The sequence below is a fragment of the Gossypium arboreum genome, chromosome 12 (genome assembly GCF_025698485.1).
Source record: "Gossypium arboreum isolate Shixiya-1 chromosome 12, ASM2569848v2, whole genome shotgun sequence".
Lineage (NCBI taxonomy): Eukaryota > Viridiplantae > Streptophyta > Magnoliopsida > Malvales > Malvaceae > Gossypium > Gossypium arboreum.
The window spans coordinates 113,466,801-113,490,713 of record NC_069081.1 but is presented as its reverse complement, the minus strand read 5'-3'; the positions used below and the strand labels follow the sequence as shown (position 1 = coordinate 113,490,713).

Here is a 23,913-nt window from a genome sequence, read left to right as displayed (position 1 = left end):
TTTACTGATAATTCTTAAACCAAATATCATACATTATGCCACTTAGACTTAGCAAATTTTCATTCTTTCACTTTAAAACCTCTTAAGGATCACTTACCACAATTCATATAAAAATTTACTCAATTATCATACTAATCAAACTCATGTAAATTTAATTTCTAAAAGATACACATTTCATACCATGCTTCAACAACTTCCATGTTTATACACCATCATATACAAAATAACACCTTAACAACTTAGGTACATTCCATTTAACCAAAAGAAAAGTATTCACCACTTTGAGTCCGGGATTGGCTTGGATGCTGAGTCCTTAACTTTCTTTCGTACCTAGACCTATGCACGGAAACATACCGTACGCTGAGTATACACTCAGTGGTATTTCTATAAACTAATACTTAAAACAGTAATAAGCTATGTATATACATTGTAACATAAATTTTTATTTCATAATCTTATTAGCTTCATCATTTACCTTTAACTTATAGCTCTTAAATGTATTTAAACAAATCTTTTTATACTTTTCATATTATTCAATATCTTTCAATACTTGTATAACAGTCACAATCACATAATCAATAGTAGCCAGTCTTTGTCTTTAGTACTTTCAATTGCCCCTATTAACATAACTCGGACCTGGACGGATACACGGATCCAACCCACACACCGGGGATAATGTACAGTGTTTCATCGGCCAAAACCGGAATACATCGTAGGATAACAGTAACAGTAGCAGTAACATTCATAATCAGGTACAGAGTACCTCTTCAAAACGAATCCAGAACAGTCACAATAGTCGACACATATAGTGTCTCATCGACACACAGTCGGAATATCCCTAAACACTTCCAATCTTATGCCATGCCAATTATATCCGACTAGTCCGACACTTGTTAATATAGGGTGTACAAATCATTACATTTCAATACAAAAGCAGTAATAATTTCTATCATATCATTCATTATACATTCTAACTACTAAGAATAGCAATTACATTGTATTAAATCATTAAGCATAGTTTATAGAAATATAAACCGAATTTCTCGAGTTTACTCGATATCCTCGTTCACTTTCTCCTTTCCCTTTTCCGATGATGTTTCCGGTGCTACGTTGGCTACATAAAATTTAACATTTAAAATTATCAATATATATTATTTAATAACACACTCTTGTATTTCCATGTTTCTTTTACTTAAAATTCCAATTTAATCCTTTCACCATAACTATTCTTTTTCTTCAAAATAAATCCTATATTTTCATTCAATTATCATTATAAACTATTCCAACTCTTAAATTTTCAGCATAAAACACTAATTATAACATCTTCTCAATTCAATCCCTGTTATTGCAAAACCTATATTTTCTTTCATAATTTAATCCTTCTACCACTTCTAACTTGAATTTCCATCAAATTAACACTTAATTCTTCCATTTATTCAACTTAATCAACATCTAAAAATTCAGTATCTTTCTAAATTTCAACAAAACTCAAGTAGTATTCTTTCCTAGGATTCCATAGACATCAAAATTACAAGAAAAGAGATCAAATTGACTTACCAATCAAGCTTGGAACTCTAAAACCCTAAATTTTTCTTTTCTTTTTCTTTCCCTTTTTTCTTTCTTTCTTTCCCTGCTCTGTTTCGTTTTCATTCATTCTTTTATTTCTTTCTTTTATTTTATTTGTTTCATTTAATTACGTTATTATATTATATTATTATAATATACTTGAATCATTTTATTATTTCTTATTTAATAAGTAAATACTTATTTATACATACATTTGTACCAATTAAAATAATACAAATGTATTCATACATACCACACACTTGTCTCCTAAGGCTTATTTGCTAATTTAGTCCCTTGAATTTTCTATAGTTTATAATTAAACTTTTACACTATATTCAGTTTAGTCCTTTCACTAAATTAGCTTTGATTAAGCTAAATTTACTTAATTAAAATCTAATTAACCTCTCATTTAACTTCGTAAATATTTCTAATAAATATTTACGAATCTAATTTCTAAAATTGAATACCCAAAAACTCACTTTTTCGATGACCTAAAATTTTGGGTCATTACAGTCCTGACGGATTTCTTCTAGTCATAAACTATAAAAACTTGCCAAGAGAAGGAAAAAGTAAATTAATAAATAATAATAATAAATTAAAGTGCACGAAAAATAAATGGCTAAAGTAATAAAAATTGAGTGTTCTTAATATTTCAGTTCCCCGGCAACGGCGCCAAAAACTTGATCGCATGATTTCGTGATAGGTTTTAAATATTTATAATTACTCGTTCTTGAACTAACTATTATCGCGATGTAGGCAAGTGTACCTATCGAACAGTAGTATAGTTTTAGCAAGACCAGATTGTCGAACCTAAAGGAACTAAAAGTACTAGTAATGATTGTCTTTTTATTATCTAGCCTAAGAATAAAGAGGTTTTTGTTTTAACTAACTAATTATCTAAACTAAGAACGCACAGAGAATGGAATTGGGGAATTGCTTTTGGAAAAATCGATTGAATGAAGACAATACCTGAGGAAAAATCCACCTAGACTGTACTTGTTATTCTGGCTCCGAATCGGATTATTTATTCATTTAACTTGTTCCGTAGAGATCCCTAAGTTATGTTATTATCCCTACTCAAGACTAATAACGTCTAATCCCTAGATTGAATAACCGAGAATTTTCTGTAATTAACACTCTAGGGTTGCATTAACTCGATCTATGGATCCCCTTATTAGGTTTCACCCTAATCCAGCAAAATATTGTCACCCTATGTCTAGGCGCGCAATCAACTCCGCTTAATTATGACAAATGTACTCTTAAACAGGGTTTATTCCTCCTCTGAATAAGAGCTTATCTTGAATCGTTATCCTGGGATATCAAAACAAGAATTAAGAACACATAATTAAGAACAAGTCAAATATTTATCATACAATTCAGAAAATAATAACAAGATTCGTCTTGGGTTTCATTCCCCTTAGGTATTTAGGGGATTTAGTTCATAACTAAATAAGAGAACATCCCAGAATAATAAAGAATACAAAATATAAAGAAAACCCAAAACTCCTAAAGGGGAATTGAGGAGAGATCTTCAGTCTTAATGATGAATCCAACTTCTGAGATGAATCAATCGGCTTTCTTGGAGTAATTCCTTACCCCCTACTCTGTCCTCCCCTTTCTTCCTTCTCTAGGGTGTATTTATAGGCTTGGGAATGCCTAAAAGCCCTCAAAATTAGCCTTTTTCGAATTAGATTCAACTTGGGCTCGGCAAGGACACACCCGTGTGCGATTACTTCAGGCAAAGTGAATAGTGAAGAGCTGAAATGTAGGCAAAGTGAATTTTAGTGCATGATTCTGAGCAACTAAAGAAAATAAAACACAGTTGTTGAAGAAGATTAGAGGGTTACTCGATAAAAGCCAGAAAGATAAAATTAGTTCAAAATAAAATAAAAAAATGAGTCTTTAAAAGTAACATAAAAAAATAAAAGTAAAAAAATAGAAATAAAAATAACATAAGTGGACTCAAAGGTCCTCATCATCAGATGCATCGCGAGGTGGGGGTGCTAAAGGTGAAATGTAGAAATGCTAGTAGATCTGCTGCAGGGTCGCCTCTATATTGTCGAATCGCTGAGCGGAGCTGTTGAACTGCTGAGTGCAATACTACTCAAAGTGTATGAATCTCTCAGAGAGGTCTGCCAAGGTAGCAGCAGACTGAACAGGTCTGTGACTCGGAGGTTCCTGAGAAGGTAGGTCCACATGATGAGGAAGAACATCATCAGTAATGTCATCAGCTTTATTATGAACGTCAGACTGGAACAATCGATACTGAGGAGGGTCCACTCTACGACGTCGCTCTATCATCCTCATGTGAATCTTGCTCGAGATGCCCTAAGGGAACATCTGGCCAACAAGGATAAGTGTGGATGACATCTCTAGTGTGTCGAAAAGACCAAAGTGGCGAGTTAGGCGAGTGACATAGGGACCCAAACAAATGGGACCCTCCTATGATGGCTTTGTTGAGTGTCTGAAAGCGAGAGTGATGAAATAAGCCAAGTCGAAGACATGACCGGTGGCCATGCTCCATACAAAATAAGCGTCAGTAGTGCTCACGACTCCTGTACTCTCTCGCCTCCCAGTCAAGGTATGAGCCAAGATGGCGTTGATATATCGTAGTGCTAGAGGGAGAGAAATCGCCTTGGAGTGACTCGCATCATAGGAAATCTGACTCACCGTCAGATTCCTCCAACAGCAAGAGGGTGAGTAGTGAATATGACGGTGGAGGTAGAGAAAGTCCTCAGAGGCCATAAACTCCTCTGTGTATAGGCCCAAACTAGCTCCAAAATCTGGTACACTCATGTGTCATACGAGGCCACCAAGTCGAAATGTAATAGTACCAACCTCGTCGTGGGTGGTGTGGTGCAAAACTCTAGGGTAAACTCCTTATAAATGGGCTCGACGATATGGAAAAAATGATCCATCGAGCTGTGGTGAGATGGGCTCGAACGAGGTCACTGAGGTGGACCTACTCGAAAGCAGGCCAATCGATACAGTGGCCAACTCCCAATGGTCGTACGCAGAGGAGCTGGAATAAATTGTCTTGCGGGTCTGACGAGAAGAGTAGAAGAGGATGGTGCACTTCGACAGAGGCACTTGAAGAGGTCACACAAGGCCCTTTCCTCTTTTTCAAAGCGAGAATAGTAACTTTGGACTTGCCTCGTGTGTTCGTCACAGAGAACCTGTAAGAAGGGAATCACACAATTTTGGACGAATCATCACAATAGGCAGACGAATACGAAATAATCATCGAAATTCATCTCAATCGATTAAAGTAAGTAAATAGAATGCTAGCAAAGAATAATAAAAAAAATAGGAATATATATCTAAAATAAAAGAAGACACAAATAAATAAATCAAAGAACCCAAATAGCTAAAATACTATCCAGACTTGAATTAAAACTAAGCAAATTAGTACTTAAGTAAAATTAACAGTGAAAAGATTTATGAATCAAGAACAGAGAATCCAATAGAAACAATAAAAGACATAATCAAAATAATCACTAATTAATAATAATAATAATAATAATAAGAAGAAGAAGAAAAAAACTAAAAAATGAGAAACAAGGACCGATGGTGGATGGGACGAATGGAGTTACGAAAGGCGGCAGTTGGTACAAGTCTTAGCTGGATGGTGGATGGGGTGGGTGCAGTTGCAGTTGATGAAAGTGTGCGACGAGGGGAGGGGGCTGTTGGTCGGCGCTTGTGTGCGTATGGAAGAATGATAGTGGAAGAGGAAATGAGATAAGAGTTTGGGTGATTCAGCCGACAAAGAAAAGGGGAGAGGAGGGAGGGAAGGGAAAAAGAATACTTTTGACGGTGGCTGGACAATGGTCAGAGAATGGAACAGGGCTGGGCCCGGCGGCTGAAGAACAGAAGTTTTGAAGAAGATGACAAAATTGAAAAAAAAATTAGGTTTGGGGATTTTAAAAAGGGACACGATCGTGTAACGGCCCCGTGTTGAGCCACACAGTCGTGTCATAAGCCCGTGTGGCTCAAGTTTAACCCGTGTTCGTCGCGAAAATTTAATTCCCATTCATCACACTGCCTTAGACATTTTCGTGTGTCCCTTTCGTGTGGTTCACACGACCGTGTCGCACAATTGTATTTTATGTTCTTCATTTTTTCTACGCCCGAGTGGCTCACCCACACGCCAATGTAACCTACCACATGCCCATGTGGATCGGTCGTGTCTCGCACACGGTCATGGACTTTTCCCGTGTAACTCTCTGACTTGTTAAAATTTAAAAAATTAAGCTCTAGGTTTCACACGGCATACGACATGCCCGTGTGTCCAGGCTGTGTGCTACCCACGGCCTACGTCACTGTCCTTATCCATGTCTAAGACAACGAAATTGACTTGGAATATGAATTTGTCAATTTTAACAAGCACATATTCAACGATACCCCTAGGAAATCTAATAGTTTTATCAGCTAATTGTATGCTCATCCTAGTTTGTTTGGGTTTCCCTAGTCCTAGTTGCTTAAACATCTTGTAGGGCATGACATTAATACTTGCCCCTAAATCAGCTAAACCATTATTAATATTCAAACTACCAATTAGATAAGGAATCGTAAAACTCCCTGGATCTTTCAGTTTGTTAGGTAGCTTGTTTTGAAAAATAGCTGAGCAAACTACATTTAACTCCATATGCGATGACTCATCTAACTTCTGTTTGTTTGCTAAAAGCTCCTTTAAAAATTTAACTGCGTTTGGCATATGCGAAAGAGTTTTAATAAACGGTAAGTTAATATGTAATTTTTTAAGTAGTTTAAGGAATTTACAGTAACTTATACATATTTTTACCCCATGCTTAACGCATTTTATGGATGATTTTTCATTAGAATTAGTGAATTTGATACTCCTAATGCTTTAATTTCATGTTTATACTTAGGAGAGTATAGAAGAGCGAAAGGAACGAGAAACGGGAAAAAACGGAGAAAATGGGCCAAAGTACGAAATCAACACGGCATGAACTTCCTCACAGGGCAGCCAACACGGTGGTGTCAATCTGGCAGAATCGAAGCACAACTCACACAGATGGAACACACGCCCGTGCCATTTTAACAGGCTCAAACACAGCCTGAAATAATCACACACGGGCGTGTCCCTGCCGAGTCCAAGTTGAGTCCAATTCAGAAAAGGCCACTTTTGAGGGCTCATAGGCATTCCAAAGCCTATAAATACACCCTAGAAGAGGAGAAAAAAAGACACATAGAATAGGGAGTAAGGAATTACTCCAAGGAAGCCGATTGATTCATCTCAAAAGCCAGATTTATCATCAAGACTGAAGATCTCTCCTCAATTCCTCTTCAGGAGTTTTGGCTTTTCTTTATGTTTTGTATTCTTTATTATTCTGAGATGCTTTCTTCTTTAGTTATGAACTAAATTCCCTAAATACCTAAGAGGAATGAAACCTAAGATGAATCTTGTTATTATTTTCTGAATTGTGTGATAAATATTTAACTTGTTCTTAATTATGTGTTCTTAATTCTTATTTTGATATCCCAAGACACTGATTCAAGATAAGCTCTTATTCAGAGGAGGAATAGACCCTGTCCAAGAGTACATTTGTCATAATTAAGCAGAGTTCATTGCGCGCCTAGACATAAGATGACAAGATTTTGCCAGATTAGGGTGAAACCTAATAAGAGGATCCATATATTGAGTTAATGCAACCCTAGAGTGTTAATTAGAGAAAGGTCTCAATTATTCAATTTAGGGATTAGACGTTATTAGTCTTGAATAGGGATAATAACATAACTTAAGGATCTCTACGGAACAAGTTAAATGAATAAATCGTCCGATTCGAAGCCAGAATAACAAGTACAGTCTAGGTGGATTTTTCCTTAGGTATTGTCTTAATTCAATCGATTTTCCCAAATGCAATTCCCCAATTCTATTCTCTGTGAGTTATTAGTTTAGATAATTAGTTAGTTAAAACAAAACCTCATTATTCTTAGGCTAGATAATAAAAAGGCAGTATTACTAGTACTTTTAGTTCCTTTGGGTCTGACAATCTGGTCTTGCTAAAACTATACTACTGTTCGATAGATACACTTGCCTACATCGTGATAATAGTTAGTTCCAATAATGATTAGTTATAAATATTTAAAACCTATCACGAAATAACGCGATCAAATTTTTTGCGCCATTGCTAGGGAACTAAAATATTAGGAACACTCAATTTTTATTACTTTAGCCATTTATTTTTCTTGCAATCTAATTTTATTTTAATTTTGTTCTAATTTATAATTTTATTTTTCCTTCCTCTAGTAGGTTTTTATAGTTTATGACTAGAAGAAACCCGTCAGGTCCATTACTTTTTGATGAAGAAATCGATTGCACAGTTCGCAGAAACCAAAGAGATAAAAGGTGAAGCTTAAGATATACAGAGAACAAGCAAGAGGACGATACTCAATCCCCAACCGAAGAGATGGCTGAAAACCAAGGCAATCAGCTACCTCCTTCAATTGCGGCTAATCAAAATCCTGCTCCACGCACTATATATGATTATGCTAAACCTTCTTTCACAGGAACTGAATCGAGCATAGTTAGACCTGTTGTAGCTGCAAATACTTTTGAACTAAAATCTAACACAATTCAAATGATACAACAGTTTGTTCAGTTTGATGGTTTGCAGGATGAAGATCCCAACGCTCATTTAGCAAACTTTTTGGAACTATACGATACATTTAAAATCACTGGTGTTTCTGATGATGCCATACGTCTTCGGTTGTTTCCCTTTTTATTGAGGAACAAAGCTAAATAGTCGTTGAACTCGTTACCACGAGGGTCAATTACTACTTGGGAACAAATGACCGAAAAATTTTTACTAAAATATTTTTCGCCGGCTAAAACGGCTAAATTACGTATTGATATCTCTTCTTTTGATTAGATGGATTTAGAAACACTCTATGATGCATGGGAGAGATACAAAGACCTTTTGAGAAGGTACCCTCACCATGGGTTACCGCTTTGGCTTCAGGTTTAAACATTCCATAACAGCCTGAATCCTTTGACTCGGCAAATGGTTGACGCAGCTGCTGGTAGAACCATCAATAATAAAACACTTGAAGATGCTTATGAGTTAATAGAAGAGATGTCACTGAATAACTATCAGTGGCAAGTTATGAGGACAAAGCCAACGAAAACAGCCGGTGTTTATAATCTCAATTCGGTCACCATACTCTCTAATCAGGTAGAACTCTTGAATAAGAAAATTGATGGTTTTCTTAGTTCTTCACAGGCTCATCCAGTAATTAGGTGCAAGATGAATGGAGGAGCATGTACAGAGTATCAACCTTTCAACCCTATCATCGAGGAAGAACAAGTCCAATATATGGGTAATAATAACTCTCGATCCCAAAATAACCAATATAGTAACGCTTATAATGCAGGTTAGAGGAACCATCCCAATTTCTCATGGGGAGGCCAAGGAAATCAGCGACCACCTCCAGGCTACCAACAGCCACCCTATCAACAGGAAAAGAAGCTGAACCTTGAAGAGATGCTCACAAAGTTTATCTTGGTATCAGAAACCCGCTTTCAGAACACTGAAACAGCACTTAAAAATCAACAAGTGTCAATCCAAGGGCTCGAACTCAAATAGGCCAGCTTTCTAAACTAATCTCTGAACGACCACAAGGTAGCCTGCCAAGTAATACTGAACCTAACCCAAGGGAATAATTCAACGCAATTAATGTTCAAAATGAAGAAGGATTCGTTGAGCCTGAGCCAGAACCGAGGCAAGAAACAGTGGCAAGCAAAGGTAAAGGTGAGGTAGATTATAATAAAAACAAACCAGTGACTGTCGAATATAAACCTCGTGTGCCATACCCCAACGTGACAAGGAAAGACCGCTCAGATAAACAATTTGGTAAATTCCTTAAACTTTTTAAAAAATTACATATTAACTTACCATTTATTGAAGCTCTATCGCAGATGCCAAACGCAATGAAATTTTTAAAGGAGATTTTAGCAAATAAGTGGAAGTTGGACGAGGCGTCGCAAGTGGAGCTGAACATAGTTTGCTCAGCTATTCTCCAAAATAAACTACCCAACAAACCAAAAGATCCAGGGATTTTTACGATTCCTTGCTTAATTGGTAGTTTAGATGTTAATAATGATTTAGTTGATATAAGGGCTAGTATCAACGTCATGCCTTAAAAAATGTTTAAGCAACTAGGTCTCAGGAAACCCAAACAGACTAAGATGAGCATTCAATTAGTAGATAAAACTATAAAATTCCCTAGGGGTATTATTGAAGATGTGCTAGTTAAAATCGATAAATTTATATTTCCCGTTGACTTTATTGTTCTAGACATAGAAGAGGATAGCAACACTCCCTTAATTCTAGGAAGGCCTTTTTTAGCCACTGCTAAAATGATCATTGATGTTGGCACAGGTGAACTCACACTCCGGGTGGGAGACGAAACAATCACCCGTCAAGCTCGCAATTCTGGCAACACATCCGAAATTGAAGGTGATCTTTTAAACCATTCTACAAAAACTAACAATATGGTGCAACCTACTTTGCAGGAAATGAGTCAAAATGAAGCACATGAGTCATTCTCAAATAATAGTAGAAGACCTACTCACGAGGAACGAAGACTACAAATAGAAGAGCTAGATGAATGGTGAACACATAAACCAAGAACACATGATAAACCAAAGTTGCGTCAAAACGAGCACGATACCTTTCCGAAACAACTTAAGGTAGCCGATAAAGTCTTATTAGATGCCACAGATCCTTACATTGTCACTGCCAGACCGGATGAAGAAACCCCTCTTACGGACTTAGTATTTTTCCATTCGGTACGATCGAGGTGAGTCATCCCAAATTCGGCACTTTTAAGGTAAACAACACATGTTTAAAACCCTATTTTGATGAGATTGATAGCAGGAATGAGGAGTATAAACTCCTCGAACCACCATGACCATTCAATCGAGAGGCAAGTCAAGCTTAGACTATAAATAAGCGCTTTTCAAGAGACAACCCGAGCACTAACAATATTAATTTCTTTAAATTTTGGTATTTAACACCTAACTTACTAATAGAAATCTTGAATACAGGTTTTTCCATAGAGACACGGCCAAGCACACGGGCGTGCCTAGGGCCGTGTGAAAACAGGGCAAAAGATTTCCCCAACACGGGCTACGATAAAATGCCACGGCCATGCGACATAGCCGTGGTCGAGCCTGCCAAAACAGCACGGGCATGCGACACGCCCGTGTGGAAGAACCGTGGGTGAACCTGTTAAAACAGCACGGGCGTACGACACGCCTATGTCTAGTGCCTATGGTCGAACCTGTTAAATTAACACGGGCGTAGACCTTGCATACACGGGCGTGGGAGAAGCGAACGAAGCTAGACACGACCGTTCGGCATGGCCATGTGCACCCACACACCCAAGAAACACGAGCATGTACTAAATGTCAGACGCGCCCAGATATGAAAAACGCGAAACACACGGGCAAAAATTAGGGAGCACAGGCGTGTTTCCTGGCCGTATGGCCTAAAATCTATAAATACTATGCACTATTCACTTTATTCCCCATTCAAAAACCCTAACCCTAGCAGTTGCAAGACCACACGGCCTTTCTGCCACGCCCGTGTGCCGCTTCTCATTCTATTTTTTGACGCTCAATCTCTCTCCCTTAGCATTTGTTTACTCCTTTCACTTCTATTTTACTTATTTCTAATGCTTATTATAAACATAATCTTCATTTCTTTTGAACCATTTTTCATTTTGCTCATTATTCTATCATTTAATTTGTATTCTTAAGTTAGTTATCATACATTTCATGTTAAATCGAGTTCTTAGAAAAACCCCATACCCATGACATTACTATGCTTATTCTCATGCTATTACTATGCTAATGTCTATCATTTAATTTGCATTCTTAGGTTAGTTATCATACATTCCGTGTTAAATCAAGATTAGGAAAACCCCATACCCATGATATTACTATTTTCATTCTCATGGTTATTTTGGTTGAGTTTGCTTCGATTAGTAGCTTTGGCTGAAATAGTTACTTCAAATTCATGACTTTTTACTTTTTCAAACTCATTTACATACTATTTCTATTCTTTTATATTACGGGTTTATAATGTCGTCTTCACGAGGAAAGAAAGTCGCTGTCCCTGCTTCGAAGAAGAGGAAGGGAGCGTCATCTTCTGCAGGTCCAACCGCAGAAATTCGTCACCCCCTCTTACAATTCCCCCGTGGGCCCCAGGAAGAACTTTTCCAAATACTTCGGGTCTGACCTTTAATTGCAGGCCGCTGCATCAACTGAGCTGCCGTAAAATAAGTTTAATTAGTTGATGCGATCCGGGCCCTCCTAACCACCGACCCTAGGGAGTTGTTCTTTGAGATCATCGAGCCAACATACTTCGAGCTCACGATGGAACTATACTAAACGTTCCATCTTCAGACCGTAATGACGAACTACGATGATCCCGGCATGGTCTAATTTTGCCTAGGCTGATTAATCCACCAGTTAAGCGTCCCAGAGTTCGGTGCTGCACTGGGCTTATATACGGAGAAGAATGATTTAGACACTCTCAGTCGCCACATACACGTTTCCCCCACAAAGTGTTGGCATACTTTGGCCCCTGGCGCGGCTTCCTACAATTCTAGCCGCTCTAAGGCATCAGTTCGCCCACCTTTCTTGAGGTTCCAACACGCCACTTTGGCTCACACGATTACAGGAAGGTGGGAGAGAATTGGCGTAGTCAACACTCACAACGCCTACTTTTTATGGTGTATGTCGCACAGGCATGACATAGACCTTGCCTATTTCGTCGCCCTCACGATTCAGCACCAGACGGAGCGGCATAGGAAGGGGGTCATCTCCACTGGCCCCTATGTGAGGCAATTGGCTCGACACTTCGGGCTCCTCAACACCGCGACCCAAGAATCATCCTTGACCCTCATTGGCCAGATGTCTCCACAAGGCATCTCGAGCATGCTTAGCATGAGGATGACTGAGAGGCGTCGAAGAACCTACCCTCCTCAATATCGTCTTGCCCAATCTACCGAGGAAGAGGCCTACGAAGACATTCCTGATGATGTCCCTTCGCAGCATGAGGACCCACCGACTCAACCACCACCACCCTCTCGTCCAGTTCATGCGGCAGCTTTATATGCTGACATCTCTGAATGCCTCACCCGATTTGAGCAGCAATGTTTTCAATGATTTGACAACTTGATGCTACTCTACAGCAGATTTTTCAGCACCTCCACATCTCATCGCAAGTCCTACCTCGCGAACCATCCAGCGATGAAGATGTTCAAAAACATTTATTTATTATTTTATATTTTTTTATTTTTATTAGAATTTAGAATTTTATTTTTAATTATCAAATTTGGTTATTTCTTTACGAGTAATTATTCTTCCTAATATCCCCTAAAAAGTTCTTGATCTTATCACAGTTAAATAGAGCTCTTAAGCTCATCATCGCATAGGAACTAAATACTCCACCGAGAAAGGTTCTCTACGACTGCCATGTCCTGATCGACCACGACCATAGCTACCACTAGATATAATATTCTTTTGGAGTAGGACTTATGGACTAATGAACCTCTATGACCGTCGGAGTATCCTCATCCACTCTCGAACCGATTACTCTCCAAAACTCTAGTTCGAGGAATTCATCATACAGGAAGTTTCACTTCTCTCCCTATCTCATTTTTATATTCTAAAATATCTATCTTAGTACATTGAGGGTAATGTACCTCTTAAGTGTGGGGGGGCATTCATTTCATTATCAGAAAAATCCCTGAATAATTACCTTATTCCCTTGAAAAACTCTCATATCATATTTAGGATAATTTTTAATTGATTTATGATTTTGATTGATATATCTTGAATTAAAACATAGGGATTTATGCATTGATTGTTTAAACTTTAAGACATTAGAGAATCAAGCATGATAAGTTGATTTTTAAGAATTTAAAATTATAGGTTGTTGCCCCAAGTCTAGGTATTACTTTGAACTGAAATTCACGAGTCTAAACATCAAAAAGCCATAATTTTTGTGAGATTTTTGAGCCTTTTGAGCATCTATTAATTCTTTCATGCTCACTTTTATTATTGCTTTGAGTGCGTCAGTATTGAAATGTTATTCTAGAACTTGCTTGATTATGTAAGTCGAGACCACACCATTTGATTTGATATGTCAAAATGATTAAGGCACTCAGGATTAACCCACTAATGCCATGAAAAGCCTACCTCCACGATTAACCCCTAGTAAACCCCCTTGAACCTAACAAGCCATTTCTTGTATTACCCTTAATATTAACCCTAAACCCATTATTGTTGAAATCCCCTAAATTAATCCCTATTTTTGTAAAGATTTGAGTTAAAGAAATTTCTTAGCTATGTTTTGTTCTTAATAGTTAGTCTATGTTATTTAACTTGTTCTTAAAAAAAAGAAAACTATGTATAAACATTAGTAATTCCATATTCTGAGAAGAAGCTCTGTTGTACACAAGTGATATTAACTGTTTTTCTAGTTAGGCAATTTTTCAATTCAATCTCGATTCTAACCCTTTCTTTTAGCTTGTGACCACACTCCCTAACCAAGCCTCGTTACAACCCTCTAAAGACCTTTTGATTGATGTATCATCTTAAATTTATAGTGCTGGAGATTTGATTTTCATGCAAGTCTATGGCAATAACTTTTTATTATTAACTATTGAGTGCTTCATTCATTGTCCTTAAACATCACGAGTAATTTGAGTGAATCTTTAGTGAGGATGTGAAACTCTGTGATATTCTGAATCAAAAGTAATTACTCAGATGAAGGGACACACCTATGTTTGCATAATTAAATACTCAACTTGGAAAGTTTGAAACTTTTATGTTCTTTTAGTTGAATTCTCAATGTCTGATTACCTATGGATTATTCTGAGATATTATCGATAGAAATTATAAGTTGAGAAGAATTTATTTTGATTATGAGTTGAGGATTTTGCTTGAGGACAAGCAAATGCTTAAGTGTGGGGGTATTTGATAAATCGTAATTTATACATATTTTTACCCCATGCTTAACGCATTTTATAGATGATTTTTCCTTAGAATTAGTGAATTTGATGCTCCTAATGCATTAATTTCATTTTTTATACTTAGTAGAGCATAGGAGAGCGAAAAGAACGAGAAACATGCCAAAAAACAGAGAAAATTGGGCAAAGTACGAAATCAACACGGCCTGGACTTCCTCACACGGGTAGCCCACACGGCCATGTCAATCTGGCAGAATCGAAGCACAACTCACACGGGTGGAACACACGATCGTGCCATTCTAACAGGCTCGAACACCGCATGAAATAATCACACACGAGCGTGTCACACAGGCGTGTCTCTGCCGAGCCCAAGTTGAGTCCAATTCAAAAAAGGCCACTTTTGAGGGCTCATAGGCATTCCAAAGCTTATAAATACACCCTAGAAGAGGAGAAAAGAGGACACACAGAATAGGGAGTAAGGAATTACTCCAAGGAAGCCGATTGATTCATCTTAGAAGCCAGATTCATCATGAAGACTGAAGATCTCTCCTCAATTCCCCTAAATTTTTGCATTGAGCATTAGGCCTGAACCAACACTCTCTCAATGTGACCCAATTTCTTGCAATTCGAGAATGGTGGATATTTTTTCTTTCCACTGTCTCTTTTTGTCTTTTCTTGTAGGGTGACCAAATTCCTTGCAATTCGAGCACGATGGATATTTTTTTCTTTCCACTGTCTCTTTTTTACTTTTCTTTCTTATCTGAGGAGCTTTTCTTTCCGTTCTGATTTGAGAAGTTTGAGCTTTCTCTGCCTTTTGCCTAAAAATCTCCCTCAGTGTGCTCTTCTTGCCTTACTACTCTTCTCTACTCTTGAGCATATAAAGCATTGATCAATTCTGAAATTGAGATGGCTGACAAATCCCTTAAATCTTCCAGTGAGGATATCTTTGATTTATATCTCTCAGGAAGTGTGGTAATTACCTTCTCAACTACTCAATTGTCAGCGAACTGGTCTCCTAACAATCTTATCTGGTTCACCACTACCATGATTCTATCTGAATATTGCTTTACGGTCTCAGCTTCCTTCATTTTAAGGTTTTCGAAATCTCGTTTGAGATTGATCAACTACTACTACCCTGTCTTCTGCGAACGTTGGAACTCCTCCTTGAGCTTATCTCAAACTTGCTTAGGAGTGTCAAAAGCCATACTTCTTATAAATATGATGTCTGAAACACCGTTTGCAAGCACAACATTACCTTGTATTTTATTTTTTTTTGCACATTCCTCACTATGTTGCCTCATTTCAACAAGTGTTGGATTTGCTCTCAAGACTAGTGGTTCTATTTCAATATTTACGACCTCCCAAACATTAAAGTCTTGAAGATAAGTCTTCATTTTTACTACCCAAATATGGTAGCTTTTTCTAGGACAAAACATAAGGAATAAGGATGAACTATTATCCACCCTATCCAGAGACAAGCAAGGTATATGGTATATCACCATTCAGACTTTACAAGCTTAATGCTCTTGCTTCAAGTGAATGAAGTTGAAGGATTACAAATTAAGAGAAATGAGAAATGGGTGACTGTTAAACCCATCCTTACCGCATTTATCATCAATATTGGAGACATGGTGGAGGTAACATAAGCTTAACAATACTTGAAACTCTATACATTTGACTTATTGAATATGTAAAGTGTCACTAAGCGAAAAGATGTTGTACATGCAGATTATGAGCAATGGAGAATATAAAAGCATAGAACATAGAGTTGTGGTTAATCCAGGGAAAGAGTGGGTATCGATGGCAGCACTTCGCTATGGAAACAAGAATGCCCAGGTTGGCCCTTTGCCAGATCTTGTTAAGACTAACAAAGCACCATATAAGACTATACCAGTTGAAGAGTTCCTGAAACTGTAGTTGACCAACAAGCTTGATAGGAAACGTCTGTTGAATCAAATTAAGATCTAATTCAAAATCTTAGTTCACTTTATCAGCTTTAGGTCCTTGTTAACATTTTTAAGGAAATGGATTGTTATGATAGTGTCAAGTTACAATAGACCATGAAGGGTAGATTATAAAAGTTGGTTTAGGCTTTTTGCATCTAATCAAAACTTTCCTTCCGTTCATGTGAGAAATTAGGTGTTAAGATGGTGAAATAATGTACTCAATGAAATTGAAGGAGAATTAGAAAGAATTGTAAGTTTCTTAACCGTTAGACCTTAGGTTTCTTCAAGAAATGACAAAGCACGGCCTTCAAGAGACCTACAAAGAAATAGTTTAATGAAAAAGTTAATTGTATTATATCTTTGTGATTAGCCAATTGCTATGCAATTAATCTTTATGGCCTTTCTTTTTTATCACGTGGAATTTGTGCAAGGTGCATTTTAGATTTTCAAAGATTTGATCCTAGAGGAGTCAAAATTTGAATATATAATGACAAAAAAGATATATTATTCAATAATTCAAGGACAAAATGATTAGTAGGTGTCTGTATTATAGAAATTAGAAATGATGGAAAACAAGCAAAAGATGATCTAAAAAATTACCTAACGCATGAAAGACACATGTTAGAGTAGTATTTAGCATATAAACAGATAATAATTTTATCAGATGAGACCTTGAGACAGCTGTTAGATTTGTAAAATAAATTTGAAATAAAATTTAATAAATCAAGATCTATCATATGCAAAACTAGATGCAGAAGCGTATTAGAAAAGATAACTCAATTACTAGAGCAACTACACATATCTGACTCATATTTTATTATTATGATAGTAAATAAGACATGTAATTATCCTTATTATATATGTATGTGATGTTCATATATTCCAAGAACAGCTTCACAGAAATGGGCACAAAGGTGGTGAGCAGAGCATTTGCTGGTTCTTTACCTGTTGATAGTGTCCAAGCGCTTGCATCCAAGAACCTGAAGAACATCCCATCCAGATATATCAGACCTGAGATCGAATTTGAAGTAGTTCCCATAGATGAATCCCAGCAGATTCCTGTAATTGACATGAGCAAACTAGATCATGGTGATGAACAGAAAAAACTCCACCAGGCTTGCAAAGACTGGGGTTTCTTCCAGGTACCTAACTGGAACAGAATTCTTAAAGAACAATAACTTTTTTTTTTTTACATCAATGGACTTAGTGGTTCATCTTTATTGACGTTGAAACAGTTAATCAATCATGGGATAGCAGATGAACTGATAGCGAAAATGAAGATTGACACTCAAGAGTTCTTTAAGTTGCCATTGGAGGAGAAGATGGCTTATGCACAGCTACCAAATGAGATTGAAGGTTACGGTCAAACCCTGGTAAGGTCGGCAGATCAGAAGCTAGATTGGAATGACATGCTCTGTCTTTTTCCCCTGCCTGTGCCATTAAGAAATATGAGATTCTGGCCGACCAATCCCCCTTCCTTCAGGTAAATCAATAGACAATAATGATCCTTCAACTTCATGACCGTATTAGGATGTCTGTTACTTGAGTTGTTTTCAGAGAAACCTTTGACAAGTACTCGACGGAGTTGCATAAGGTTACGATTTATCTCATTAAGCGGATTGCCAAGAACTTGGGGACTGATCCTAAGATGCTTTCAAGCTTTTTCGAGGATGAAGCACAAGTTATAAGAATGAACTATTATCCACCATGTGCAGAGGAAAGCAAGGTATTGGGTGCATCTCCACACTCTGACGCCGCAGGCTTAACACTATTGCTTCAAGTGAATGAAGTTGAGGGATTACAAATCAAGAAAGATGAGAAATGGGTGCCTGTTAAACCCATCCCTGGCACATTGATCGTCAACATTGGAGACATAATAGAGGTAACATAACAATATTTGAAGCTACATACAGACTTTAGACTTGATGGATTGTATATGTAATGTGCCTCGAAGTGAAGAGATGCTATGAATGCAGATTATGAGCAATGGAGAATACAGAAGCATAGAACATAGAGTTGTGGTGAATCAGGAGAAAGAGCGGCTGTTAATGGTAGCATTTCAGAATCCGAAAGTAGGTACCGAGATTGGACCATTGGCAGACCTTGTTAAGACAAAGAAAGCACAGTACAAGACTATGTCACTTGAGGAGTACCTGATACTGAGGCTTAGCGGGAAAGGTCCAGGGATGTTGAATCAAATGAAGCTCTAGTTAAAAATCTTATTGGCTTTACCAGCTCTTCGTCCATGTTAAATCTCTTCTTTTGCAACTTGTTTCCAATGTTTGAAATAACAAGATTGTTGTATCTGGAAATGCAACAATTTGTGAAAATCATATTAAAAATTGATTAAGCTTATTTGACATGTTTCCAACAACATGAACTTTTGCATCTAATGAAGAAGCTTTCTTCAGTTCATTTGCAAAATCAGTTGTTAAGACAGGGAAATATAAATGTATTCATCGGAATTGTTGGAGAAGTTACATGTTTTAAGTATTTCTATTTATATTTTCACATATCAATTCAACATCTCCAGATAAAAGCATTTGAACTAATATTCTCCTATATTGACAATAATCTTGATAATAACCAAGTTAAAAACTCAATTGACCCAACTAACTTTTAAATAAATTTTTTATAAATATATTTATTATAAAACATAATAAATAATTAATTTTACTATTGTAACCTAAGTATCTTTATTAAATTAAATTATATATTATAAATTATAAAAATTATATTCTATTCTAATAAATCGTATTTCATTCTTATTAAAAGAAAAGAAAATTTCTATTTCATTCCGAAAAACTACTCTTATTGAATTAGAATCCAAACACTTGGAGATTTTTGTTCCTGTTTTTATTCCGTGTTTTAGGTAACATTCCTTTAAACACATTCTCTTCTTTATATATATATTTTTATATTCTCTAAAATCTCTTCATCTTCTTTTTCATTGTTTTCTGTCTGTTATTCTAATTACTGAGTAATTTTAGTTTAACTCCTAACATAATGGTAGGATTTTCTTCGAGAAAATGGCAAAGTAGCGTCTTCAAGGAACTACAAAGAAACAGTTGATGTAAAAATGATTGTATTAAATAGTTCTGATTAAACAATTGGTGTGCAATTCTAATTTCTCAGTGTTAATAGCCTGTCAGTGCAGGATCGTTTCAGATTGCCAAAGATTTGATCCAAAGTGAAGGCGACAAAAAGCTTCGAAAATAATAATTAAGAAAGGATATATTTTTCAATAATTCATGCAAAGGACAAAAAACGATTTGGTGGTGTTCTGTATTTTAGAAAATAGAAAATGATGGAAAAGGAGCAAAGCACGCTTTAAGAAGTTACCTAGCGCATTAACACGATAATTTGAGGGTAGTGTTGAACTTGAGAGAGCTTTACAGCAATGGAAACAAAAGTGCAGAGCACAGATATGTTAAATTCTTTACCAGTTGAGAATGTCCAAACTCTTGCATCCAAGAACCTCAACAACATCCCATCCAGATACATCAGACCAGAGGTCGAATTCGATGTAGTTTCCGTAGATGAATCCCAGCAGATTCCTGTAATTGACATGAGCAAACTAGATCATGATGATGAACAGAAAAAACTCCACCAGGCTTGCAAAGACTGGGGTTTCTTCCAGGTACCTAATTGAAACACAATTATACTTTTTTTACGTCTATGGATTCAGTAGTTCATTTTTACTGTTGGGTGCAACAGTTAATCAACCATGGGGTAGCAGATGAAGTGATTGAGAAAATGAAGACCGATACACAGGAGTTCTTCAACTTGCCCTTGGAGGAGAAGATGGCTTATGCAAAGATACCAAATTACCTTGAAGGGTACGGTCAAGCTTTCGTTCTTTCAGAAGACCAGAAGCTTGACTGGGGCGACATGCTCTTCCTTTTTGGACTGCCTGTGTCCATAAGAGATCCGAGATTCCGACCGACCAATCCCCCTTCATTGGGGTAAATCTATAAAGCCCCTCTTGACCTTCAACTTCATGACCGTAATAGTGTATAGCCGGAGGTTAATTCAGCAGGGCGAAATAAAATTTTAATTTTTTATACTCTATTAAATTAAATTTTTTTATAATTTTAAGGGTAAAAGTATAATTTTATTTTTATTAATTTAAAATTTTTAAAAATAATTAACAACTTAAATAACAATTTTATATATTTTAGAAGGGGCTGACACCTTTCTCAGCCCCCATTCGCCACTGGGTATAGCATTAATTATCTGCGACTTTCGCTGTTTTCAGAGCAAGTTTTGATAAGTACTCAATGAAGTTGCATAAGGTTATGATTTATCTAATGAAGCTGATGGCCAACAACCTGGGGACTGATCCCGAGATGCTTGCAAGCTTTTTTGAGGATGGAATACAAGGAATAAGGATGAACTATTATCCACCCTGTGCAGAGGCAAGTAAGGTATATGGTCTAGCACCACACTCAGACGCTACAGGCTTAACGCTCTTGCTTCAAGTTAATGAAGTTGAAGGATTACAAATCAAGAGAAATGAGAAATGGGTGCCTGTTAAACCCATCCCTGCCGCATTTATCATCAATATTGGAGACATGATGGAGGTAGCACAAGCATAACAATACTTGAAACTCCATACACTTGACTGATTGAATACGTAAAGTGCCACTAAACGAAAAGATGTTATACATGCAGATTATGAGCAATGGAGAATATAAAAGCATAGAACACAGAGCTGTGGTTAATCCGGAAAAAGAGCGGCTGTCAATTGCAGCATTTCACAATCCAAAAAGTTGTACCCAAATTGGTCCTTTGCCAGATCTTATTAAGACCAACAAGGCACTGTATAAGACCGTATCATTTGAGGAGTTCATGAAACTGAAGATGAGCAGCAAGCTTGATGGGAAATTTATGGTGAAGAAATTGAAGCTCTAGTTTAAATTCTTAGTTGACCGTCTCAACTCTTTCTCTTAAAAGGATTCATCATGCTCGACTTGGTCCAAGGGAAATTAATCGCTTATGTTCCTCAAATTAAGTTATTATTTGACAGTGATATATTAGAAACTAAAGGCAGCAGTGAAGTTCAATATAGTTTTACAGCACGTTATCCTGAAAATTGGTCGGATGTGATTCATGGCAAAAGTTACATGTAAAAAACTACCAAATCCAATTGCTATGCAATAAAAAAAACAAATACAATTTGGTGTGTTTCTCAAAACATTACACACTTGATCTTCTCGGCAAATAAACAAAAAAATATATCATAATCAAGCCATTGCATATTACAAACGAGAGAAAAAGTCTTCCGAGTCCCCTTGCCAAGGTTGCTCATAGGGGTGAGTATTCGATCGAGTCGAGTCGAATCGAGTCAAAAATTTTCGAGTTAGTCGAGTTGACAAATCCTATTTTAGCAACCGAACTCAATTTGAAATTTTTTCGAATCAAATCAAATCGAGTCAAAAAAATTCGAGTCAAATCGAGTCGAGTTAACAAATCCTATTATTTATACTTAATGTTCTGTTTAGATAGACAGATTATTTAACTAGTAGATAAAGTATAAGATTATTTAAATATATGAATAATATAATAATTTAGTCTTTTAACTTAATGAGTAAATATTTATCAAAACAACGTAGTTTTACCTTTTAACTTAATTATTTTGAATTTTAACTTTTAATAAAATAAACATTTATCAAAACTATATAGTTTTGTCTTTTCTTATTCGGATTTTCGGATAACTCGAATTATGTAATTTATATTCGAGTTGAACCGAAAAACTTAATTTTTTATTCGAGTTGATCCGAATAACTTGATTAACTCAAATAACTCGAACTATTTAATTCAAAATTTAAATTTTTTATCGAGTTTTTCGAATCGAATCGAATTTTGCTCACCCCTAGTTGCTCATCCATTAAGCATTTACAGCATATCTGACCAATATCAGAGATTGTCTTGAAGAAGGCATGACAAGCGTAAATCAAAACTAAGGTTTATTAAAAAGTAACGCACACAATTCTGAAGAGGTGACATTATATTATGCACCGTTAATAATCCACTGGAGAAGACTAGAACTCAAGAAAAAAGAAAATCAGCAAACCCATTTAAGGTTCCATTCAGTATTACAGGTCCCCTTAAACAAAACTGGGGCTAAATAGTTGTTACGAGATGTCACATGCAGTACAATGACACTTTGAATCAATATACAGTCAATATAAAGATATACACTTAATCATAACTCAAATATAAGATATAAAACCTGAACCCAACTTGACAAGCTAATTATGAATCCAAAAGGCAATTCAAATTAGAAAAGACAAAGCACATAATGCTTTAAAAGTAACGCAAGAAAAGGGCATCAGGTCTCCAAGGTGATAGCATCAGTAAAGATTATCAGACGCAAATTACCCATTGCATAAAGGAATTCATCAATTGCCCAAAAACATAAACATGAGGGGAAAATTGTTGAATTGATAAACGAAAAAATTAAAAAAGCAAAGCTTTGAATGAATTAGAGTACAAAAATTGAAACATTACTTAAAGGCTGTAAGCAAACCTTTAGCGATATGCTATCTAATAAGCAAATCCATCATAACCTAAGTAAAAAAAGGAATCCAACGAAACAAGCATAAGATCTGGCTTCAATCACTAAAGAAAATAAAGTTTCCATATACATTGTAAAAAGTGGCATCAGGTCTCCAAGGTGTTTTAGCATCAAGAAATACTAGTTCAGACGCAAATTACCCATTACAACATCAGATTCATCATATGCCCAGAACATGAACTCAGTAGAACCAAGTTCAAACCTAAAATCATTTTTTAAAGAAATCTAGAAGAAAGGGGGAATAAAAAGCGATCAGAACCTGTCGGAACTTCAATGTAACATCAAATTAGATCAGTGGATTGACAGACCATTGAATTTCTATCATCACATCACTTTTTATTTCTTTCTCCCTCTTTTATAAGAAATCGAATAAATTTTATTTTAAACATTATAAAATTAAAACAAAATTAAGATATGAGTAAGCTCAGAACTTCTTAGAGGGATTGTGTGACCATCACCGGAAACTCCTCTGGTACACAAAATGATGTTCATCAACGCTACTTTTAGAAGCAAAGAAAGGAAAATTAGAGAGACGGCAGCTTAACGTAGCTCAAGTAGTTGTTGAAGCTGGGCAGAAAAAAGGATATTTATAGTGCAGGGTGAAACCCTAGTAGCAACTTGACAATGTGTTGCGAAATGACGGAATTCAAGTATTGAATTAAAAATAAATAAACAAATAAGGTAAATGCCCTAATTTTTGGGTTAATATAATTTTTAGTCTCTGAAATTGGCAATTAGTCCATTTTGATACCTAGACTTTTGTTTTGGTCCACTTAAGTATTTGGATTGGGCAACTAGATCTATTTTAGTCCTTGA

The 23,913-nt window shown here is 36.4% G+C and overlaps 3 protein-coding genes, 1 long non-coding RNA gene and 5 other non-coding genes across 9 annotated transcripts in view; 3 read left to right on the top strand and 6 right to left on the bottom strand.

The window, feature by feature from the left end:
- LOC108477724 (2-oxoglutarate-dependent dioxygenase 11-like) overlaps positions 1-16,621 on the top strand; it is a 28,530-nt gene extending 11,909 nt beyond the window's left edge. The window contains exons 3-4 of the mRNA XM_053022992.1: positions 16,088-16,208; positions 16,300-16,621. Coding sequence (XP_052878952.1) covers positions 16,088-16,208; positions 16,300-16,488 — 310 coding nt within the window. The 3' untranslated portion in view covers positions 16,489-16,621. The remainder of the gene's footprint in view (positions 1-16,087; positions 16,209-16,299) is intronic.
- Positions 8,427-8,533, bottom strand: LOC128285766 (small nucleolar RNA R71). The gene has a single exon (XR_008276316.1). It is a non-coding gene; the product is annotated as a small nucleolar RNA R71 (small nucleolar RNA).
- A 756-nt stretch (positions 16,622-17,377) lies between the features above and the next one.
- Positions 17,378-19,056, top strand: LOC108476623 (S-norcoclaurine synthase 1-like). The gene is made up of 4 exons (XM_017778892.2): positions 17,378-17,659; positions 17,753-18,000; positions 18,075-18,399; positions 18,494-19,056. Exons 1-4 carry the CDS (start codon positions 17,378-17,380, stop codon positions 18,725-18,727), a joined length of 1,089 nt encoding a protein of 362 aa, XP_017634381.2. The 3' UTR covers positions 18,728-19,056.
- On the bottom strand, positions 17,549-20,276 carry LOC108476624 (uncharacterized). Its single transcript, XR_008275860.1, has 4 exons — positions 20,162-20,276; positions 19,860-20,074; positions 18,671-18,822; positions 17,549-17,576 (listed from the first exon to the last, which is right to left on the bottom strand). It is a non-coding gene; the product is annotated as an uncharacterized LOC108476624 (long non-coding RNA).
- Positions 19,461-21,612, top strand: LOC108476622 (S-norcoclaurine synthase 1-like). Its single transcript, XM_017778891.2, has 4 exons — positions 19,461-20,157; positions 20,235-20,482; positions 20,776-21,100; positions 21,192-21,612. Exons 1-4 carry the CDS (start codon positions 19,918-19,920, stop codon positions 21,429-21,431), a joined length of 1,053 nt encoding a protein of 350 aa, XP_017634380.1. The 5' UTR covers positions 19,461-19,917; the 3' UTR covers positions 21,432-21,612.
- A 1,231-nt stretch (positions 21,613-22,843) lies between these two features.
- LOC128285882 (small nucleolar RNA Z101) lies at positions 22,844-22,934 on the bottom strand. The gene has a single exon (XR_008276429.1). It is a non-coding gene; the product is annotated as a small nucleolar RNA Z101 (small nucleolar RNA).
- A 241-nt stretch (positions 22,935-23,175) lies between these two features.
- On the bottom strand, positions 23,176-23,269 carry LOC128285881 (small nucleolar RNA Z101). The gene has a single exon (XR_008276428.1). It is a non-coding gene; the product is annotated as a small nucleolar RNA Z101 (small nucleolar RNA).
- A 76-nt stretch (positions 23,270-23,345) lies between these two features.
- On the bottom strand, positions 23,346-23,430 carry LOC128285889 (small nucleolar RNA snoR14). The gene has a single exon (XR_008276436.1). It is a non-coding gene; the product is annotated as a small nucleolar RNA snoR14 (small nucleolar RNA).
- Positions 23,431-23,517: 87 nt separating this feature from the next.
- On the bottom strand, positions 23,518-23,597 carry LOC128285885 (small nucleolar RNA U61). The gene has a single exon (XR_008276432.1). It is a non-coding gene; the product is annotated as a small nucleolar RNA U61 (small nucleolar RNA).
- Positions 23,598-23,913: the final 316 nt, after the last annotated feature.